General features: G+C 32.4%; 1 protein-coding gene across 1 annotated transcript in view; it reads right to left on the bottom strand.

Moving 5' to 3' along the window:
• The window catches only part of LOC127859681 (uncharacterized), a 306,342-nt gene that overhangs the window by 266,094 nt on the left and 18,818 nt on the right, over positions 1-21,430 (bottom strand). Inside the window, exons 3-4 of the mRNA XM_052397187.1 lie at positions 20,251-20,326; positions 19,794-19,980 (exon numbers count right to left, since the gene is read on the bottom strand). Coding sequence (XP_052253147.1) covers positions 19,794-19,980; positions 20,251-20,326 — 263 coding nt within the window. The remainder of the gene's footprint in view (positions 1-19,793; positions 19,981-20,250; positions 20,327-21,430) is intronic.

A 21,430-nucleotide genomic window follows, 5' to 3' on the forward strand; every position in this document is an offset into this window, starting at 1 on the left:
CAAAGAAATTAACATATATATAATGTTAATGCCGATATGTTATTGGACATTTTGTATGTCAAATGTTCATTATTTGTATTAAAATTAAGACGATTGTATTGAACACGATACACGTGTGTATTAGCACCCTACTGTAGTCCCGGCGGGGTTATCAACTGCACCAATACACCGGTAAGCAACCAGGGGAATATCATATGAAAAAAGAATTATCATGCATGTTTGATGTGTTAAAGTGTGTCACTAAATTTCCCTAACTGCCGATGTCGGCTATAATTTCGGTATAAACATGCACAGAAATTAACATATATATAATGTTATTGCCGGTATGTTATTGGACATTTTGTATGTCAAATGTTCATTATTTGTATTAAAATTAAGACGATGCTTGTTTGCCAGAAAGCGTTTATTTCAAATTCAAAACAAGCAATAATCATACATAATACCAAAATATAAAACTAACAAAATGACAACACTCTCGCTTAACGCAACGTTCAGAAGCACGCGCACTTAACAAAATTATTGCAACTAATGCAAGCTGTAATTAATATGTGACTACTTGCTATACAACCAGTATCATGCGAAAATTGATCTTATTTAATTGTGGTTCCCTCTTTGAATTTATGTTGCCTGTCGACTTTTAGAATAATGTGTCAGTAAGAAATGTATTGCTTGCACTACAACCAGCATCATGCGAAAATGGATCTTATTTAATTGTAAATCCCTCTTTGAACTTAAGTTGTCAGTCGACTTTTAGAATAATGTGTCAGTATTAAATGTTTTTCTTCAGTTTCACATGTTTTTTTAAGAAAATTTAGTGAAAGATGCAAATGTGTCTTATTTATTTTTTTCTGTGTCTATAATGTATCTTATTTATATGTGACTGCGTGCTTATTTTTTTTTTCAAGAAATGAAAGATGCAAATGTGTCTTATTTTAATTTTATCCATGTCTTAAATGTGGCTTATTTATATAAGATAAAATGATATACTGCCAGTGTCATGCAAAAAAGGATCTAATTTCTTAATATCCACATTCACGCTTTGTTCTTTATTAGCACCGTCTTTAATTAGGCTATCTATTTAAAGTACAGATTACTGTGAACTTAATAATTGTGCAACGGTGATGTTGATCCATTATCGTTGTTAATTTAAAATGTAGACAACAAGTTAGCAATTAATGAAATCAGTTATTTTGGAAGTAAATCTAATTTTTTCTGTACAGTAGCCAGGTGGATGTGTATTGAGCGGATAAGACAGAGATCACCACAACAAGTTTCTAATACACAGTATAGACTTCCCCTATTATTGTATTTGTTATTTACCTGATTGGAATAAATAAAGTGTTAAAGATCATTTCATGTGAAAAGCAGGATTTCTGACATAATTTCAATCGTTTTGCTTTTATACACAATTTCATGGAACAATGAATATATTGGCGCGATGGAACACAATTTATAAATCAAGCTGACAGTATAGTATCATTTTTTAATTATGTGTAATTTAATTCGCATCTCTCCCTTAACTCGTTCAATGACACGTGAACTTATATCAATTATAAAACATCACGTGCATCATTAAATATTTTTTTTTAATTATGAAAACATATATGTTCTACATGGTTTTGTTTAGTTTTTTTCTCAACCAGAGAGACATTATAAAACATTGTTATATATAAAGCGCTTTACTTTTCTACATTACATAAAGATATATCGATTTTTTTGTTAAGTGTACGTGCTTGACATATTTATAAAAAGGCAGTGTTTATTTTTGTAATAAAATCGAAAATTGACATTTAATTTGATGCAATCCACATTGTTTAGCGGCCAAGCGCCGTATTCCGCTCTCGGCGGCCGATGGTGTATTGCAATATATACAATGAAAAGCTGGGTTTCTGACATAATTTCAATCGTTTTGTTGACGCGGAAGTGCTTTTTGGTGGCCAAAAATACTATTGTTCCCTTTATTAAAACCTAAATCAGTATTTTTTTACACTTGAAGGTTTGTACAGCGGGGATTTCGGTACCGGCGCGGGTTTATGTGCTTGTTAAGAATTACCGAAATCCCCGCTAAGAGGCAACATATTATCCTGATTTATGCTTTGATTAAACATTGATAACTAAATTGCAAAAGTGTATAGCATATTGTAAATAAGGTAGTACGATATCATTTGTTTCATCAGATTTGTTTGGAAAATACTTTCTGAAGACTTATTATTACTATGTCATGTTATATTTACATATACTTTTGTGTAACCAATGTTTTAAATGTACATTTTACCTTTTTTACATTCGTTTACACATTTTTCACATTAATAAACTATTTAATAATGGAAAAAATATTCTGACAAGAGTGTTTAAATGATTAACACTAATATGATTGTGTACAAATCAACATTAATGCAAAGCCAAAACCCAAACATAATGACATATAGACCCTTTAAGGCGTAATATGGGGGATTGGCGTAAACATGGGTGATTTCGGCTCTGGGCGTACGAATGTAGCAGTACCGAAATCCCCGCTAATTATTTTCCAAAAGAAGTAACCGAATGGGAGATAATACATGTCACTGGTTGCTAATGAAAAAAAAACACTATAATAATTTTGTTGACACTTGAAGGTTTGTACAGCAGGATTTCGGTACCGGCGCGCGTTTAAGTTCTAGTGTAGAATTACCGAAATCCCCACTGAGAGGCAACTTAATGCTGTCAAGAGTGCTTAATAATTAAAATTAATATCATTTTTTTGCACCTTAACATTCATGTGAAGTCAAAAACCATTCATACCGATGACCTATTGACCCTTTAAGGCGTAAATATGGGGATTTCGGTACTAGGCGGGCGAATGTAGAATTACCGAAATACCCTTTTCATCATCGCACATTAGTGTAACATAAATTTTAACACAATATATGTAGGGAAACTCATATGATTCGCGTAATGTGAAAATGATTATTATGCTATAATTCGACCACGAAACTTGACGTGACTTAATACCGGACATTATGGAATGGAGCTACGCTGGCCGTATTTGACATAAGACCCATTTTTGCATATTATCTTATCAATGCTTATATGAATTTGATTGCTTTTATCTAATGCGTATTCGACACGGAATTATTGTCAAGGTTTTTCATTTTGTCAATATTTATCATAGCAGGGGACATTGCTGACATCAATATGGATACTGTTTTCATTTTCTGTCGAGAAATGATATGACTTATTATCAAGATTATTTTATAGTACGGTAGCGTTCTCTTCACAAGTGAGATTTATTTGTACTGGTAAATTGCTCTTATACTCACCATTCGGACTCGACGATCGGCTCGAATAAAAATGTTAGTCGCTTAAAAGTACAAATTCATCATATTGAGCACGATTATTATTATTATTATTATTATTATTATTATTATTATTATTATTATTATTATTATTATTATTATGATTATTATTATTATAATTATTATTATTATATAGCTTTTAGAAACTTATACCTTAAAAAAAATCCCATTGGAAAAAAAAATCCAATGGGAAAAAAAATCCCATGGGACAAAAAAATCCCATGGGACAAAAAAATCCCATGGGATTTTTTATTATTTTAAAACACGATTTAACGCGTTGAAATCGCGAGAAATGCTCATCATTTGTTAAAAGGTAGTGTTTCTGAAGGTTACATGAATAAATCTCTAAAAATCAGAAAAAAACCCATGGGATTTTTTTTTCCCATAAAAAAATGGGATTTTTTTTCTATCAAAGTAAATTGAACGAAAATAAGCACAAATGCTTTAACAATGCTTAAAATCGATAACTAAGCACAAACGAAAGTGTTTTATGTTTTTGAAAATCCCATGGGATTTTTTCTCCCATAAAAAAAGCTGGAGAAAAATCCCATGGGAGAAACCAAAATTCCCATGGGAAAATGAAAAATCCCATGGGATATTACAAAAATCCCATGGGAACACCAACTTTGCAAATAAAGTTCATAGTGAAGAAAACGCATTTAACAAGCAAAAATAACCAATTATTTATCACAAGTTAGACTTTTATCTTATACTTTATCACAAATAAGCAAACCTTCAAGAAAAAGGGTACTTAAGTTTGCGAAATTTCGGTTTCGCAAAGTTTTTCCGGTGGCCGTTTAAGACCCTATATCGAATATGTTAAGCTTCAATACGGAAGGAACAGTTCCTTATGCATTATTCAAACAAGAAAAAAATGAACTAGGAAAAAGGAACCAACTTACAATAACATAGTATAAATACCATTTAATTTGTGTTTTTTCTTATGCTACCGTTTACTGCGACAAAAATACATTAAACGTATTTATTAAATGAATCCAGCTGTTGTTGAGGTCCATATTAACATCAACGTGTACATTTTCAATTATAAATGTATGCAAATATGTACAGAAAACCTTATTAATACGAAATTCTCTAGTGAATACCACTTAATTATCAAAGTGCTCAAGGCACTGAAGTTGTTCGCTATTGCATATTCTTAGACGCAACTCAGTTTTGAAAAGTAGGTTATAGTTGTGTTATCGCAAGTTTGAAATATACACAACCCATTCCAATTTGTAAAGGGTGTTTCTTAGCGCACAGGTCGAAATGTGTGTGCACTGTTTATCATCCTATTTATTTTATAGAGATAGCTCAGACGAAATAACAACAGCATGTCTTTTTAGGACGCTCTGAAAGCACAGAACATATTATGAACATTCAAGATCAGAAAACAAACCCTACCGAAATAGTATCGTGTCGCGATAGAAGGTAATGGTTTCATTATCTAACCAAAAATGTTTGCCTTCGTCAGTCAGCAAGTCTGAACATCGTTCCTGAGCGCCTGAAAAGGCTACCCTAATTTCCTAGTTTGCCTTATTTGCTATTTTGAATTTAATTTTATATCGAAAAGCACTGTGCTTAAATGTAGCATTTACAATACGCAATTAGATATGTACAGACCCGCGCCATGATAAAATGGGTCTTATGCCATATACGCCCATCGTAGCTATAATCCACCAAGCCTATCCAGCTTGCAGTCTTGTCAGGAGAAACATAATAAGACCATACAATCTTGAGTGATTTTATAGCGGACATCATCGCCTCTGAACATACTCGCAAATGCGCAGGCTGGGCTTGATTTACGCTAGCTGGAATGCCATAGGACCAATGTTCGCATGACGCGGCTATGAAAGTGAGATTTGAATGTGTCGAAATAATACTGCGTGTAAATCAAATATATATCGAATATGCGATATATTTCGATGGTGAAGAAAGAAACCTGCCTGTTAATCGAATATTAACACATATATTATTGATGGTGAAGAAATAAACTCATGCGGTGTATAGGCAAAATTGTGAAATACAAACACTATAGTTAAATTTTGTTTTTAATTTAATTATTATGAAATGTAAATAATCAAAATTACTTTATTTCAAAGGCAGCATTTAAGCCGAATATATTTCTAAAAGATATTTCTTGTTAGTGTTTGTATTTTTGTATATTCGATTTTAGCGATTTTAAAGCATTTGTGCCTATAGTATACCTGTAATTATTGGTGAAATCATGTTCAACGTTTTATTAATTGATAAGTGCGAATATAAACAAACTTTACCTTATACTTTTACGTTGTTATCACCGGTGCAATTGAGAATACAGGATTAATCGCCGCTGCCTATTGAGAACAAAAGAACGTTTCCCAGATATATCAGATTTAATCTCCGCTGTACTAGCAACAACAATTAACGAGCTTACGCAACAGACGCGCGATAGTGAATTTGAATCTCCATTATCCCTTGTTGATCAGCAGTGCTTTTATTTACCTTATCAAATAATAGCCTCATATTTCGAATGACCTGTGCTGCGCAGAATACCAAGTGCTTAAGACGCAGCATATAGTGGACTATTTTACTCATGCATTAGCATTCTCTTCCGCGACACGTATACTTCAAAAATGATTAATGGTGTTTTCTTTATACGATCCGTTTCACTCTATTCCATTTAACACGATATTCACATTGTGTGTCAATTTGTGAATGAATATAGTGGAAGAACCTCTGACATAAATGGCGAACACTTTGCTTCGGCGCGGATGCGGCAGTTATCACGTTTGGGATCATTATCAAATTTGACTTGCAAAACGTGGTATTAACCTTATTAGCTCGCAAGCAAACAACTAACCATTAACAATATTATGTACTTCTCTTGAAATATGACTATGGGTATCACGTTTGAGTCATTTAAATTAGGCGATTCTTTTTCTGTTTTCTTTTTTTGAAGTTTGTGTTCAAATGATGTTATATACCATTGTAAATAAAAATACATATTTATATTGTCTCCCTTCTAAATTGTTATGATTTTTCTTTTTAAATCGTTGTTGCGCTCTGCTCTTAGTTTGTTTTCAATTTGAAAATACAAACTAGTATACACACATGCACGAACGCAGGCCAATCCCCCACGCACACACGCACACACAGACACACTTACGCATGCATACACACAAATACACGCACGTGACTTGACTTAATTGATGACTGTATTCATTCAAACGATATACACATATTAAAGTCTTAGAAGACTTTCGGTTCTGTCCTGTACATTGTCCGCCAAACGACGTTGCCACAGTATGTAATTGACGTCACTATATGTTATCATGTCTTTATGCTCACATCCCTCTAGTGACAAAGAAAAACGTAGTATTTAGTTTTATAACACCTATTATTTTGTTTCGCTTAGACGTTGTTTATTCGCGTATTTGTTATGTAATTAGAATCTAACACGTTCATCCTAAAACTCATTAACTGTAGTAAATAAATGTGTTAATTTGTAAATTGTTAATGAAAACAAATGCAAAGTATGATTTGTATTAAGAAGCGTCGTCTGTATTTTCAATATTTTTTGTTATCGCCTCATTATGTTTTGTGCAACTAGCACATGTATGTTTTACTTAATGAACCATGTATTGATAAGTATGAGTACTCCTCTGTAATATTGTATATATATATATATATATATATATATATATATATATATATATATATATATATATATATATATATATATGTATATATTCATTGTTTTAATGGTAACATACCCAACTGCCTGCCCGGTTTATTTGTATATCATTATGACTTTTAAGAATAGGATAAGACATGCTTGTTTATCTATGAATGGCCACAAGAAGAGTACACTAATATATTTTGTATTAATTGTGGTAATCAACACAAAACGGCATTCTTCCACACGTCCATAAAGTAATAGCATTACTTTCAATAATAAAGGATTATTCAAAGTCTCATTTAATTATATTCTTCAACAACAATTCGATAAAATTAAATGCTTGTTATACAGTTTTATTGTCCGTCAATTGTCAAGTAGACGGCCGTTAAAATACAAACAAAATAGGCATAACATTATTTTACTATAGATTTACAAAAATGTTACAGCGTAGATCTTTGTCATTTAATGGACTATCAAAGCCATCTGCTATATTATAATCGGGAATGTCATCTAAAATAAGTTTGTTCGAGATTTTAAACCGCCTATAATGAATATATAAAAAAGTACAACATGTAAAATGTGCCTTAAATTATGTTTTTTATAGTACATGGCAGTCCTTTTTTTAACAGAAGTATATATTGGAGATACTACTACTACTACTACTACTACTACTACTACTACTACTACTACTACTACTACTACTACTACTACTACTACTACTACTACTACTACTACTACTACTACTACTACTACTACTACTACTACTACTACTGCTACTACTACTACACAACTACTACTACTACTACTACTAGTACTACTACTACTTCTACTACTACAACAACTACTACTACTACTACTACTACTACTACTACTACTACTACTACTACTACTACTACTACTACTACTACTACTACTACTACTACTACTACTACTACTACTTCTACTACTACTACTACTACTACTACTACTACTACTACTACTACTACTACTACTACTACCACTACTACTACTACTAGTACTACTACTTCTACTACTACTACCACGATTCTACAAATACTACTACCACCACTAAACATATAGAAATACTAGGTTAGCGTTGAATACAGAGAAGTTTATGTTGCGAGGCTTAGAACGCTAATCCTAGTTATCTATTTATCCCATTTGATTTTTTTTCAACGTGACATTTAACAAAACTAGATCTAATAACCTTAGCCTAACAATTAATTTAATTCATTCCTAAAAATCGCTTAAAATCTAACGAATGTAACCATGCGTAGTGATATAAATGTATTTGTTCTGGTACGCAAAATAGTCTTAAAAAATTCACACACAAACTGTAAAACTAGTAAAAATATCACCATATGCCTTGATTCAAGTTTACGCAGCATGCGAATTGTAACACATTACAACCGCGAAAGAAGATTTTACTTTACTATTATTCATTTTATTATCGGAAAAAAATGATCAAAATCCAATATGGCGGCGATTGCTCCTTACAAAATGATGTCGATGTCAACATAGATTCTACATGTACACTATCAACGAGTAAACAGACAATTGCATCGACTGACACTTTATTTCACTTAATATGCAGGGCAATACGTTTTCCGACTTCGGACGACGAATTTAAGGACGCGCAGAACGTGTTTTTATATAATGTTATGGGTATGCCGTGTGTGATCCAATGCATTAGTGGCCCCCATGTTAAAATCATTTTCCCGCGAACAGGGAACGACAAAAGTACAAACAAAAACCAAAACACGTTCGAACTAGTATCTTACCTTTAATTATCCTTTAAAATCCATCTCATAATGAATTTAACTAACTAATTGGCGATTTTGCATCTAGGGTCTTTAATAAATATTTTAGCATAGTTTTATAAAGACCCTCATGCCATCCTATCACTATTTTCAAATGAATTTATGAACTCGATAAACTTTCTGATTCGTCACACGCTACGTCATGTACGCTGTGTACATTACTGCTGTTAAATTGAACCGGGGCTGTTTATCAAATAATAGCCGTTGGTAAACTCGGATCCATTCGAAGATTTCTGCATACAAACATAATTATGTTTAACTTTGCACATTGTTATTTGTCTATGATAAATGCCCTTATTGTGTACAAGAAAATAATTTAATATATATACACAAAGAATGGAAAACATTCTATTACACAACAGATAAATCAGTGGATAATACCCGTGTACAAAATAGGACGTTTCGAATTCTAGTGTTGTGCTATTTTTACCATCTTATACTTTACACAGCTCTATGATTAACGTGAATTAAATCGGATAGCAAATATTGCAGATTATTTATGAATTGTGCGATATTTGTATGGCTTGTTGTACATTCTTAAATGTCAAAAGTATATGCATGGATTATAAACAATGCACATTACACGAAATAAGAAAAAATGTGATTAATTGACAATTCAAATACCGTATGTCGATATACAGTACATGTACATGTAAAATAAGTCCCGTTTATAAAAAATCGTCAATTTTTTGGGGGGAAAATGACGCAAAAGTGTCATTTTATGACGCCTTCAATCAGCTGATTCCTTATACGGATGGCGAAAAATTATGTCATATGACTAGATTTAAAGGATGAACGTCGTATAATTTTGAAACTAAAGTTTTTTCGACTTTATTAATTATGAAAAATCATTCAGTGATAAAGTAAAAAGTAGTCCGTGCACGTAACAGGTATATCCCACAATGTTGAATACAGGCTAGTATATTCCATAAGGTGTTATACCATCAATGTCGCCTTGAAAATGGGATAAAATAATATTACTGTTACTATTACTTCTTAAACTTAGTATTCAAACACTTTTAATATTGCTTCCTCTATAATTACTTCTATTAGTAGTTCTTCTATTACAGCTACTATAACTAGTTGTATAGCACTTCGTATTACCTTTCACCGCTTTTATCGACGGTAAACAGCTCACCGTCTGAGTCAATGCCGAACACTCCTCTGGTCAGCTCCCAAGGCTGTAATACAGGCAACCATATGAATACCCACACACTTATGCTGGCATCCGTTTATTATTAAACACAATAGCAAACATAGAGTTAACTAATTAACTTACGAGACCAATGAACGTAAGGATGAGTTTTGAATTATAGCTTGTATTTCAAGCTATTTAGTTCTTCTGCTTATTTGTCATCGTAAACGTGTTGTTCGATGTTTAAAATAATGTTATGTTAAGATGGAAATTGTATATTCCTTATTTATTCGCATCTTTCTATAATAAAAGGTTTCGTAAATGTACGTCAAGCCTGTCCAATTTAGCTTAATTTGCCTAACCATTGTTCCATTATTTTGCATCGAACGTGCAATATTTAAAATAATATATCAATTTACACGTCTGTTAATAATATTCGTCATTTCCTACCCCAAGATTTTCTCATATATTATGTGTTATGTTAATTCTATGCACCAATATAAATCATAATTGGTGAGAAACTTAGTCGTGTAATGTTTTTAACAATTTCCAGAAGTATCTTTATTAGAGGCAAACAATTTGTGGTAAATATATTGGGCAATATTTTCTAGTTATCATATGTTTGTTTGTGTCGTATAGATATTGCAAACGTAGCAATCTGTAACTAATGCTTACTGAATGTCTATGTACAGTTACCATGTGCTTTAAATGTGTATAACATCGGCTGGTAAACGAACGGGAACGGTACGAATTCGAATTTGTTGTGGTTATTCATATAAACTATACTATTGTTAACATTGTGCGTGGTACATTACAAACGCCAAAGAATAGAAAATCATTACATACAAAGTCAAAACTGCACATGTGTGTTTCTACATAATTGTTATCTAACAGAGAAAAAAAATGTAATGCATATTATATACATTTTATAATGTTAATTATAACACTTGGTGCCTAAAATACCATGGTTATGTCATAGGGTAAAAACTATAATGTCATTATCCTATATAAATATATAAAGTAAAACACCTTTTGCATTAGTTACATTTCAGTATTTATTTATGTATTCAGTATTAATTAGGTTTAAGATTTTAGTTCAACTTAATTTGCTTCTAGTGTAAGGAGTAAGATAGCATTCCAATGTAGTAATTAGAATAGTAGTTTGTTAACTATTGTTTTGCACGAGTACTAATATCTATTCATCGCACTACAATGGTACTTTCCCGCACTTTGTCAAATACACAATGACAACTGACACGTTAATCGCCATCTTTAAATCAGTAATAATGATTAATTTTTAGTAAACAAATATGACGTGTGCATTTTAGTATTTGCATATACAAGCGAACTATGCACAATGGTTTCTTCCTGAGATGCATTACGATGATCAGGTGTTATACTAGATGATACTACTCTCTCAACTATTATGCACATAGACGAATTTTATTGACATTTGCATATTCATCTTTTCATTTTAAATTTAAATAACATGCTATGATGTATTTGATATACGCTAGTCATGAGGCTAGTCGCGTCAATCAAACGTTGTATAACCTCAATATTATTCCATGATGGTGAACCTAGTTTATATTGTGTCATGTGTTTAATTTGTAATGACGCGTTTGTCATCAATAATGGACTACTGCAGTTTCTAGAGTTTCAATTTTTGCTTTATCTAAAATAGTATATTTATCGTTGAGAAAAACAGTCAAGTAAAAGTTAACACGCGAATCTATAATTAATGAATGACACGTATTGTACTACTAGTCTATCCTTGCGAAACATGTAAGTACTGTTGTTTTCAAGATTATGTCTGATTGTCACTAATCACATTTTGTATTTGTGCCAAACATATCAAAGTTATATAGACATCATAAAAGCTGCTAGTTTAAAATAAATAACGCATTCCAACTGTACCATTTGTCATGCTTAAACAGTCTTGTGAAAAAAACACAAATGAATACCTGTAAGGAATACAAATTACTAGTAGTATCGTACATATGATAAAGTTGTGTCGTGCTGTGAAATGTCTTCCATCAAAGGTAAATGTATTCAAAACTGGTAATTGGCTCGTGCAAGGTAATAGAACCGTACTATAAATGGCAAACAAATTGTTGCATAATAGAAGAAATTTCAAACGAGCAACAGTTATCAATTACTGAACGCTTAAGATTGTCTTCATGTGACATAGCTACATGCTTGTAAATTTCGTTCCATGCTTGTAACAGGATAAATTGTCCTAATCACATTAACGAAAGGCATGTACGGATAAATACAAAAATCTTCGAATAAACATAATTCACATTAAATGTAGCTGACAAAGCGAGTTTGACTATTCCGGCGCTGACGTCGTTTCCGAGAAAAAACGATTTTAAGTTGTGACTACCGTTTTGCGTACTTTGTCAGCCAATTTTTGGCCATTACCAATATTATTATTTTCAAGTAGAACCTACAGCAAGGTTGTTGAGTGCGGGGAATTAACATGTACCGTTTTTATTTTGATTTTAATGGTTTAAATTAACATCGGCTTAAATAACAATGGATACTGCAGGGCAGATTTTGCAATTGTTAGAAGCCTTATTTTCGGATAAAATTCCTGCGTTTTGTCAAGGTTGGTTTCTCGTTGTTTTTCAGTGTGTTTGTTTTTCAACCAATATAAAAGCTTGTCTATGTGGAAGGAATTCAATGTAAAATAAATGTATTGAACCAATCACGGTGTCTGTATGAGTCGTGTTGGCAGTGAAAAAGAAGATTTAAGAAGATATGTGTGTGTCTGTTTATCCGAAACTGGGCGAAAGTTGTCAAACTGTAACAAACTTATAATTTGATATTTAGTTGTTGAATTTTCCTGTTATGACATTAATTACATTTCGTTGAGAGTGTTTTGTACATGCATTCTTCTTTCCATTCGATTTTCACTGTATGTAATTTAAGATGATTATTTATCAGTTGATAAGTTGACAGCAGACACACTGTGAATTGAATAAGGCTGTATAATACAATTTATTTAGAAAATTTCTAAGCAATCCCTCAATGTCATGTAATCAACTAGAAATGGCGCGGCAGAGGCCGACGCGTATCCCCACGCCGAATGTTTGACCTAGGTGTGCCCCAGGGTTGGTAATGGGGCCATGCATAGCTGAGATTGACCGTATTGTCATAAGAGAAGTTCAATATCAATTTGAAGTGAATCGGTGTAGAAATGAAGAAATTATAGTAAAGGCAATTTTGGGTGGGTGTGGTCTATGTGGGCGGGGCCCCAGGGTTGGTTATGGGGCCATGCATAGTTGAGATTGACCCTAATGTCATAAGAGAAGTTCAGTATCAATTTGAAGTGAATCCGTGTAGAAATGAAAAAAATATAGTAAATGGAATTTTTTGGTGGGTGTGGCCTATGTGGGCGGGCGCCCCAGGGTTGGGATTGGGGCCATGCATAGTTGAGATTGACCCTAATGTCATGACAAAAGTTCAGTATCAATTTGAAGTGAATCCGTGTAGAAAAGAAGAAAATTATAGTTAATGGAAATTTTTGGTGGGTGTGGCCTATTTGGGCGGGGCGCCCCAGGGTTGGGAATGGAGCCATGCATGATTGAGATTGACCGTATTGTCATAAGAGAGGTCCAGTATCAATTTGAAGTGAATCGGTGTAGAAATAAAGAAGTAAATGTAAAATAACCTAAAAAAATGAGTGATAATTTCTGACGCGGCCCCACCCCAACCGCTATAACTTTTGACCCAGGGGTCAGATCAAAATTCCAAATAGTGCAGGGTCGCACATATGCTCATAGCTACCATGTGTGTAAGTTTCAAGGTTCTGGTGCTTTTAGTGTAGGAGGAGATAGTGGCCAGGACGGACGGACAGACAGACAGACAGACAGACGGACGGACGGACGGACGGACGGCGGAGATAACCACAATATCCCCACCTTTTTTTCAAAAAGCGTGGGTATAATAACATTGCCATTCATAGTGACGACATAATGAAAGTGTCAGCAATGTGATTGATTTTATTTGATGATGTTTATGATTATAAAGTTTAATGTTTCTTTTCTTGTTAGAATTTTAAGTGTGATGATGTCCATATTAATGGTTGTGCTCATGATGAAATAGAAAACATGTTAATTGTTTTCTTAAGCTGCCTCATATCGGTCATTTGTTTCAGCAAAAGATACAGTGAATACCGAACAGTACGAACAACAAAGCAAGTGCTCATTATTATCAGGTATCATATGACTTACACCCTGCCTTTTTTTACCTTATATGTGTTAAGATCCTGCAATTAAAACAAATATCCAATGCAAAGTTATGAGGATGCTTTGTTTCAAACACAGAATTATGTATTTAAAGAAAATATATTATGTAACAGGATGGATAACAGTTAACGCTCTTGATGAAGCATTAATGATGAAGGGATTAGCATTGATCCTGTCACATGCCTTTAAATCAGCCCGATAACCAGGTAACCTAATATCCCAAAAGATATTAGGCTAGATGACCACGTGATCTCGAATATCCGTCAGTTGCTCTTCGCGCATGCACATGCCTGTACTATTTTCTTTTTATAAAATATACTTTATTTTAATTTAAAAAAATACAAAATAAATGTAAAGTACTGTTTGTTTAAACATTATTGTTTTAACAGCATAATTTAGTCTTTGTGTATTGAATTAATAACGATTGACTCGATTTCTGTGTTGTTTAACAAGATGAAAGCTAGCCTAAGCGTTTTGCATGACTTGACGTCACAATGTTTTTGTTCGAGTGTTTATTTCCCATATTAAATATTTAAACACAAAATAATCGAAAACTAGATATTTTAGAAACATTTCAACGAATGTTGTAAATGTGACAGGATAAATAAAATAGAAGGTTGGTGACGTGGATGGAGATCGGTTATCTGGCTCGTCGGAGGATCTTATCGGGTTCGCCTTCGGCTCACCCGATAACTTCCTCCGACTTGCCAGATAACCATTCTCCATCCACGTCACCAACCTATTATTCTATATGTAACCAGCTTAGTTAATCCTTTTTTTCAATACTATGGTGACGAAAATTAATAATAAAATTAATAATTACATTCATATTTGTATTTATTACATAATTAATAATAAACATGTATTAAATGCATGTATGATCAATTAATTAAAGAGCATGGTTCTTTATATTTATGTTTTAATTTAGAACATTTACTATGTTCTGTTCACTGTGCATATCTGGAAGGTTCAGAGTGAATGCTAAACAAAACAAGACTATTTTAATTGAAAATATAAATTGATTAATAACTATTTGTGTTATTTTCACACATATCAAGTTTGAAAAGAAAAATATTAATTGAGAAAAAAGAGTGCATATCATTATGATTGTAATTTTAATAAATTGTGGACAAGTAGGTGGTCGCCACTGTGTGATGTATTTTTTACATGTTTGTACAAGGTTGCTAATAAGGAATCAGTCATTTATATATTTTGTATTATTGCAAATCTTCAAATATGAATTTTGCATAATATGGTGCAACCTCAGCTTATCAGGTTTACATCTTCCTACAGACTTAACAGGTCATTTTTCATCAAGGAATAACACACATACATGTTGATTGGTATGCATGAATGTGTATTACATAACATCAACTATGCGTATCTTGTGTTGTTTTTTTTAATCACTCTGTAATCCATAAGAAAACCTAGTAAGCATATTACTATATTTTTATCATAATGGAATATAATGTAGATTGTATTCATTTTAATTTAAGTCTGCACACTTAGTCAGATACATTAAATCTATTTGATGATTAATGATAATTAACTCCCTCCTAGTGATGTTCACTATAAAATAGTAATAAGTTCATAATAAATACACTGTATTGCAGGCCTGGTATGTGTTCTAAAAAATTAACAATACTGTTGTAGTGTAGTTCATAGTTTAGTTCACAGTGGCATCAATATATATGATGTAAATGTTCATGTTATGTGAATATTGTTTTATTACCGATAAACAAACATTTGGTTGTGTTAAGTATCTATGGTGACGTGGCGTTTTAAATGTGCAGTGCTTATTGCTTTATTTCTGTTTTAGTTGAAAAGCATGTTTTTTAACCCCTTCCTATGCAATAAGTGAATTGTGTTATCTATATACACTTGCTAAGTTGGATATTATTTTGACTATAAATACATTGTTCATAACAAACATGTATATGCTACTGACAAAATACTGTTAACTATTAACTTAATTAAAGTTGTCTCATTAATTTGATCTATCGATAAACAAAAAACAGATATATATGGCAGTAGAGATGCACAATGCACACGTATCATTATTGTTTGTGTCAAGTTGGAAGCTATACAAAATGTTCAATTTCTGAATGCACGCCTATTTCCAGAAAATGTGCATACATTTTTAATATAACGAATATTTTGACCAAGTTCCATATCTGTCCAAAACGTATTTCGTTGATTTTGCTGTTATGTGTGTCTTTAAATCTGTCAAATAGTAATTAATACGAAAAAACAACCTTTTTTGTTTGCATGGCAACCATGAGTATTTAATTCATTATAATACTGTAATAAATTGTGTACTTCGTACTAAATTATGTTCAACACAATGCGCGAAAATGGCGTTAGTATCAACACACACTGATCAACATAACATGCAACGATAATCATTGAATTGAAACGAAATTTCATACAAAACATCGCTGTTCGGCGTTTGTGACATGTTACACAAAAATTGGCATAACTTCGTCATTTTCTGGAATGTTGATGCTCACATTTCGGATTTTGATTATTAAGATGTAGCACTTTCATAATGTATGCTTAACCAGAATGGTCAAAATCGCGTCCTCAGCCACATATGCATACGGCATTCACACGCAAAATGGATTTGTTTGTATTCACAAATTAATGATGTATACAGACTTGCCATTGATTTATAGAAAGATGCACAAATACTAATAAATATGAACATGATGTAATAATGCTTACACACTTGTTCTCAAGCACCGTTCATGGGCTGATGGACATTCCCTTCCCTTCACAGTACAATATTCATAATTAAATACGTTTGCAAATGTTCAATTAATTATAGAAAAATAAAATTCTTACTTGTACTTAATTATGAAAGGTCGTCCCAATGAAAATCGTGATCGAGGACAAAACACATATGTTTGCAAGTATATTTATCTCATTTATTTAGGATTATTACTGCAATCGGATTTTTAAAAATAGTAACAGCAAACGGATTGGTGTCAATGTATGTAATACATCGGTTTTCGTATATGTTCATATAAGCAAATGGTGCCAATGTTCAATATATAAAGATAACGTCTCGAATGTAGGTCGAGCTAAGAACTCACTACGTTTTTGTGAAAATGTAAAATGTAGGAGTGTTATAAAACAGCAATCTTACGAAAATTGAAGGATTATATATTTGAAAGCAAAACTAAATTATCCAAAACACTTTAAGGAACATACGAGTGTTCCTGTTCTTATACAAGTTGTCGTTTTTTCTCAATAATAATACATTCACACTTATTGCCGTATAATGTATGTATGTAAAGTCAGCATTCGTATGGCTTAATAAAATGTCTTCATTTCTGAAAATGCCATTGTATTACACCCCACAACTGCTGTTCGTGTTTACTGTAATAAAATAGCCTTTCTGTTAGGTAGTAAGACTTATTGTTATTTGTGCACTATTGCATAATTCTGGAATAAGTTGAGACATTATGAAAATTAAATATGTATTTATGTGCGTAGCGCGTCTATGGAGTCTACGCTACAAATATATAAATTAAGGTAAATAGTGCAGTATATACACATACATAGACAACTTACAGTATTCATGTATCGTTCATTATAGTTTTCACTTTATACATTTGCAATACATTAAACCGTTTGATATTTATACTGAAAGCAATTGTACTATATGCTTTATATGTTTCTACGGATGCAATCAATAATAACGATGTTTAATTAGGATATGAAGAGTCCTGAATTCAAGTCGTCCATGCATTTCCGGAAGTGTATCCGTTATAATTGCCCGCCGAGTTTGTAATATCGCTAGATGTCCGACATCTTTTATTCGGATTGTTATGGTTACATTCGCCAAATGTGGCTTAACCTTTTGTCTTTGTGTCACTTGTATTTGCTATAACAAATTATTTCCTGCACTTAAGTTAAACTTGAGTGGGTTTAGCGTTGAAAATGTAAGCCAACTTAATATGCGTAACTACATCATATTACCTTTATTGTGTCCTTATTCCGTCCAAGGCGGTCCAAACAGACTATTCCAATAGTTGGACATTTTTTTTTTTTTTTATCGTGTGCACGGTTGTTGAACTCATGTACAGCGTCTCCGACAAGTCGGGTAACTCCATCGTTGGTTCCGCCAGTCACCATACATGTTCCTATTAATATACATGTTAAACATGTAAGGTATGGTATGTGTAACCAACATTTAAACAAGTCGCTCACTAGGTTGGGATTTTAAAAGTATTATTTCAATACTTTTATGGTTATCAGCCTTTTGTTTCTTGGATGCCATTCTTTTAAGGACATTCGCCACATAGATAATACCTCACTTAAAATTGCTTTATGTTTATTGAAAGCCAATAATACAGCCAATATAATATACGTTTCGCTCCGTAAACGCCCAAAATCAGCATGCTAGAGTGCTTTAACAACTGTTAACTTATGTTTGCGACGTAAAAAGGCGGAACCGTTTTAATTGTATCGTGTCAAATTCCCATCAGTCAATGGCAATATGCTTGACGCAGGTACCAAAAGAACATTTCATAAATATATTGTTTTGTTATGATAGGTTCTTTTTATTGAAAACCAATTTCCTTCGGGTCAGTAAACGTTTTTTCGTACAGTTCGATCAACTAAGCGATGTGTTTTTTTAACGAAATATAACTGATTGAAAGCCAACATTGTATTTTGTTATTTAAACGATTACTCACGAAACAAGTTATCAGACGAATACACATGGGAAAGCTAAAATTATTTAAATGAGAAAGTGGGTAATGTGAACTTTTATCCAAATGTTCAATAAAGTTCAAAACAAAAAACAGGCATCTAAGATTACACTTATACCGAAACATTTATTGCAGCTGTTTGAAGAAAAGTGCATGTGTATTTTTTTAATAGATCCTCAAATAGTACTCGGTTTGTACCAATATTATTTTAGTTGACATGGTTTTGACTACGAAAAGAAACAACTTTTGTAAATATTATTTTAAATTTTGAAAATAAATATTTTTCTGATAAAATGGAACGTATGCACTTAATTTTGAAATCACAGGGCACACATCTAAATATAGTTTTAGCTTTCACAACACACATTTATGTTACCTTGGTCGACATTCGAGAAAGTATAATTATTTGCTTTAGTTAAAGACATAGTTTTACCAAGAGAAATTCGAATCGAACAATTTGAACTATCATTGTAAAGGAAGTGAACGCTGTGTAAAATGAAAAAAGGCTTCATGGATCAAAAACTGTTTCCAAGTGATCAATAAAGATAACGAAGCGTTGAAAACAGTTGAAAGATGTTTGAATTTACACATTTTATTTTATTTAATAACACTTTAGTATCAGCAACTAGTATCAAATGTTAACAGAAATTTAATATAATTATAAATTTGGAAGTTGATGGTTATATTACTTTGAACGCTTTAATAGTTTTTTACAAACATTAACAAAAGACATTGAAATGAAGATTATCGGTGATTCAAAATGTAGTTGTCGATGTATGGCTATGTTGTAAATATGGTCACAAGATCTGCGAACAGGCTCTTCGCATTTGAAACTTTTGCAAGGAAACACACTTGTATTATCATTGACATATACCTGGTAAGATCTGTATGATGCCTTCTTTGAATGCTTCACTACCTGCTTCATCCAACTCATCCGCACCGGAAGTGACTGACAGCAGAAGATTTTTATGATGAACTCTCCATAGCTTGTTAACAACGCCTTCCGCCACTTGCTGCATAATACTTTCACTGTCCCCAGCATCAGCATTAATCTTGATGAACTGATGTGCAAAAGGATATAAGATGTTGTATAAAGGCTAATAATAATTGTTAAATATGTTGTATAAATTTTATATTTCAGTGTTGTTTTGTTAATTTGGTTTTAAATACATAAACACATTCATTTATGCAAAATGAGCACTGTGAAATGCACGTGTTTTTTAATTAAATATTAAATTACATGTTAAAAAGCATTTTCATTCAATGAATTGTTTGCCGATAAGATTACACGTTGTACATGTGTAAGTATATAATAATGAGTGAACACTCACTTTTGCATCACCCAAGTGTGTGTTGTCTTTGATAAAGCGGATTTTTCCACTGGTATATGTCTTCTTATAAAATGTACTGAAACATCATAGAAGCTGGCACATCATTGTAGAAAATAAAAATAATGATAGACAATTCAAAACAATCTGAATTAATGTATGATTGTATATAACGCGAAGGGTAATAACACTTATCGCAACGCATCAGACGGAGTTTGCTGGTTGTTTAATGTAGTGCTAGGTCAAGTAGTATTTTTCGCAAAATAAGACTACTCGGTTGTAACTCGCTGTTGATTTGAAAATGCCTACAAACATAGTTTCAAAGAATTAGAACAATTGTTGTGGAGATCTTGAGCTGAATCGAAGGATCTGAAGGATGGGTGGAAAGACAGAATGACGGACGAATGGTTGATACAGCAACTGTTGTCCCCTATATTTAAAACCTTATTATATCAATATTATAAATCTGAATGGAACAAGCAGCGATTAAAATTACACAAATGATGATATTGGGGCAATAAATATGAAAGTCATAATTATTGCAATTTATGCAATGACATGTATCATCAAATATTATTATTGATCGTGTTAGATTACGGTATAATAACAACACAAGTGTCATCACCAAACAAAAATGCTAGTCAGTATAACCCTTTTGTACTTGGGAAAGAAGAAGATTCCAACCGAATAACCAACTGTTGGTTAGTAACTAAACGACTTAATAGTAACATTTTCATATGAAAGATGTATCTTTTGGACAAGTTTAAGTGTACGTCAAACATTCGAGTACTAGTATGTGCGATGATACAAGTTCATGTTTCTTCTCCGCGCTTGAATGGGATTTGTTGTTGAAACCAAACAAGCATTTCTACATGAACACAAACTAAACAAGAACCAAATTTAAAACCTATCAAGTTGTCTTACTTATTAATAATATCAAAAACTGCATATAGCATATTTCTACTATTATTTGTGTTATTAAACGCCAGCCTCTCGCATGGACGAGTACGGTATAAAGGAACCATTTCCTTAAATATATATAATAGCAACACATGTAAACATACGTTCCTTTCAAGAGCACACGTGTCTTTTTTGCATTTATTAGAAAAAAATTGCCAATTCCATATTAATTAGTCAAGCCGAACAGGGAACTGTATTGTCGTACTTAAAATATTACAATTCA

The sequence above is a fragment of the Dreissena polymorpha genome, chromosome 15, assembly GCF_020536995.1.
Source record: "Dreissena polymorpha isolate Duluth1 chromosome 15, UMN_Dpol_1.0, whole genome shotgun sequence".
NCBI lineage: Eukaryota > Metazoa > Mollusca > Bivalvia > Myida > Dreissenidae > Dreissena > Dreissena polymorpha.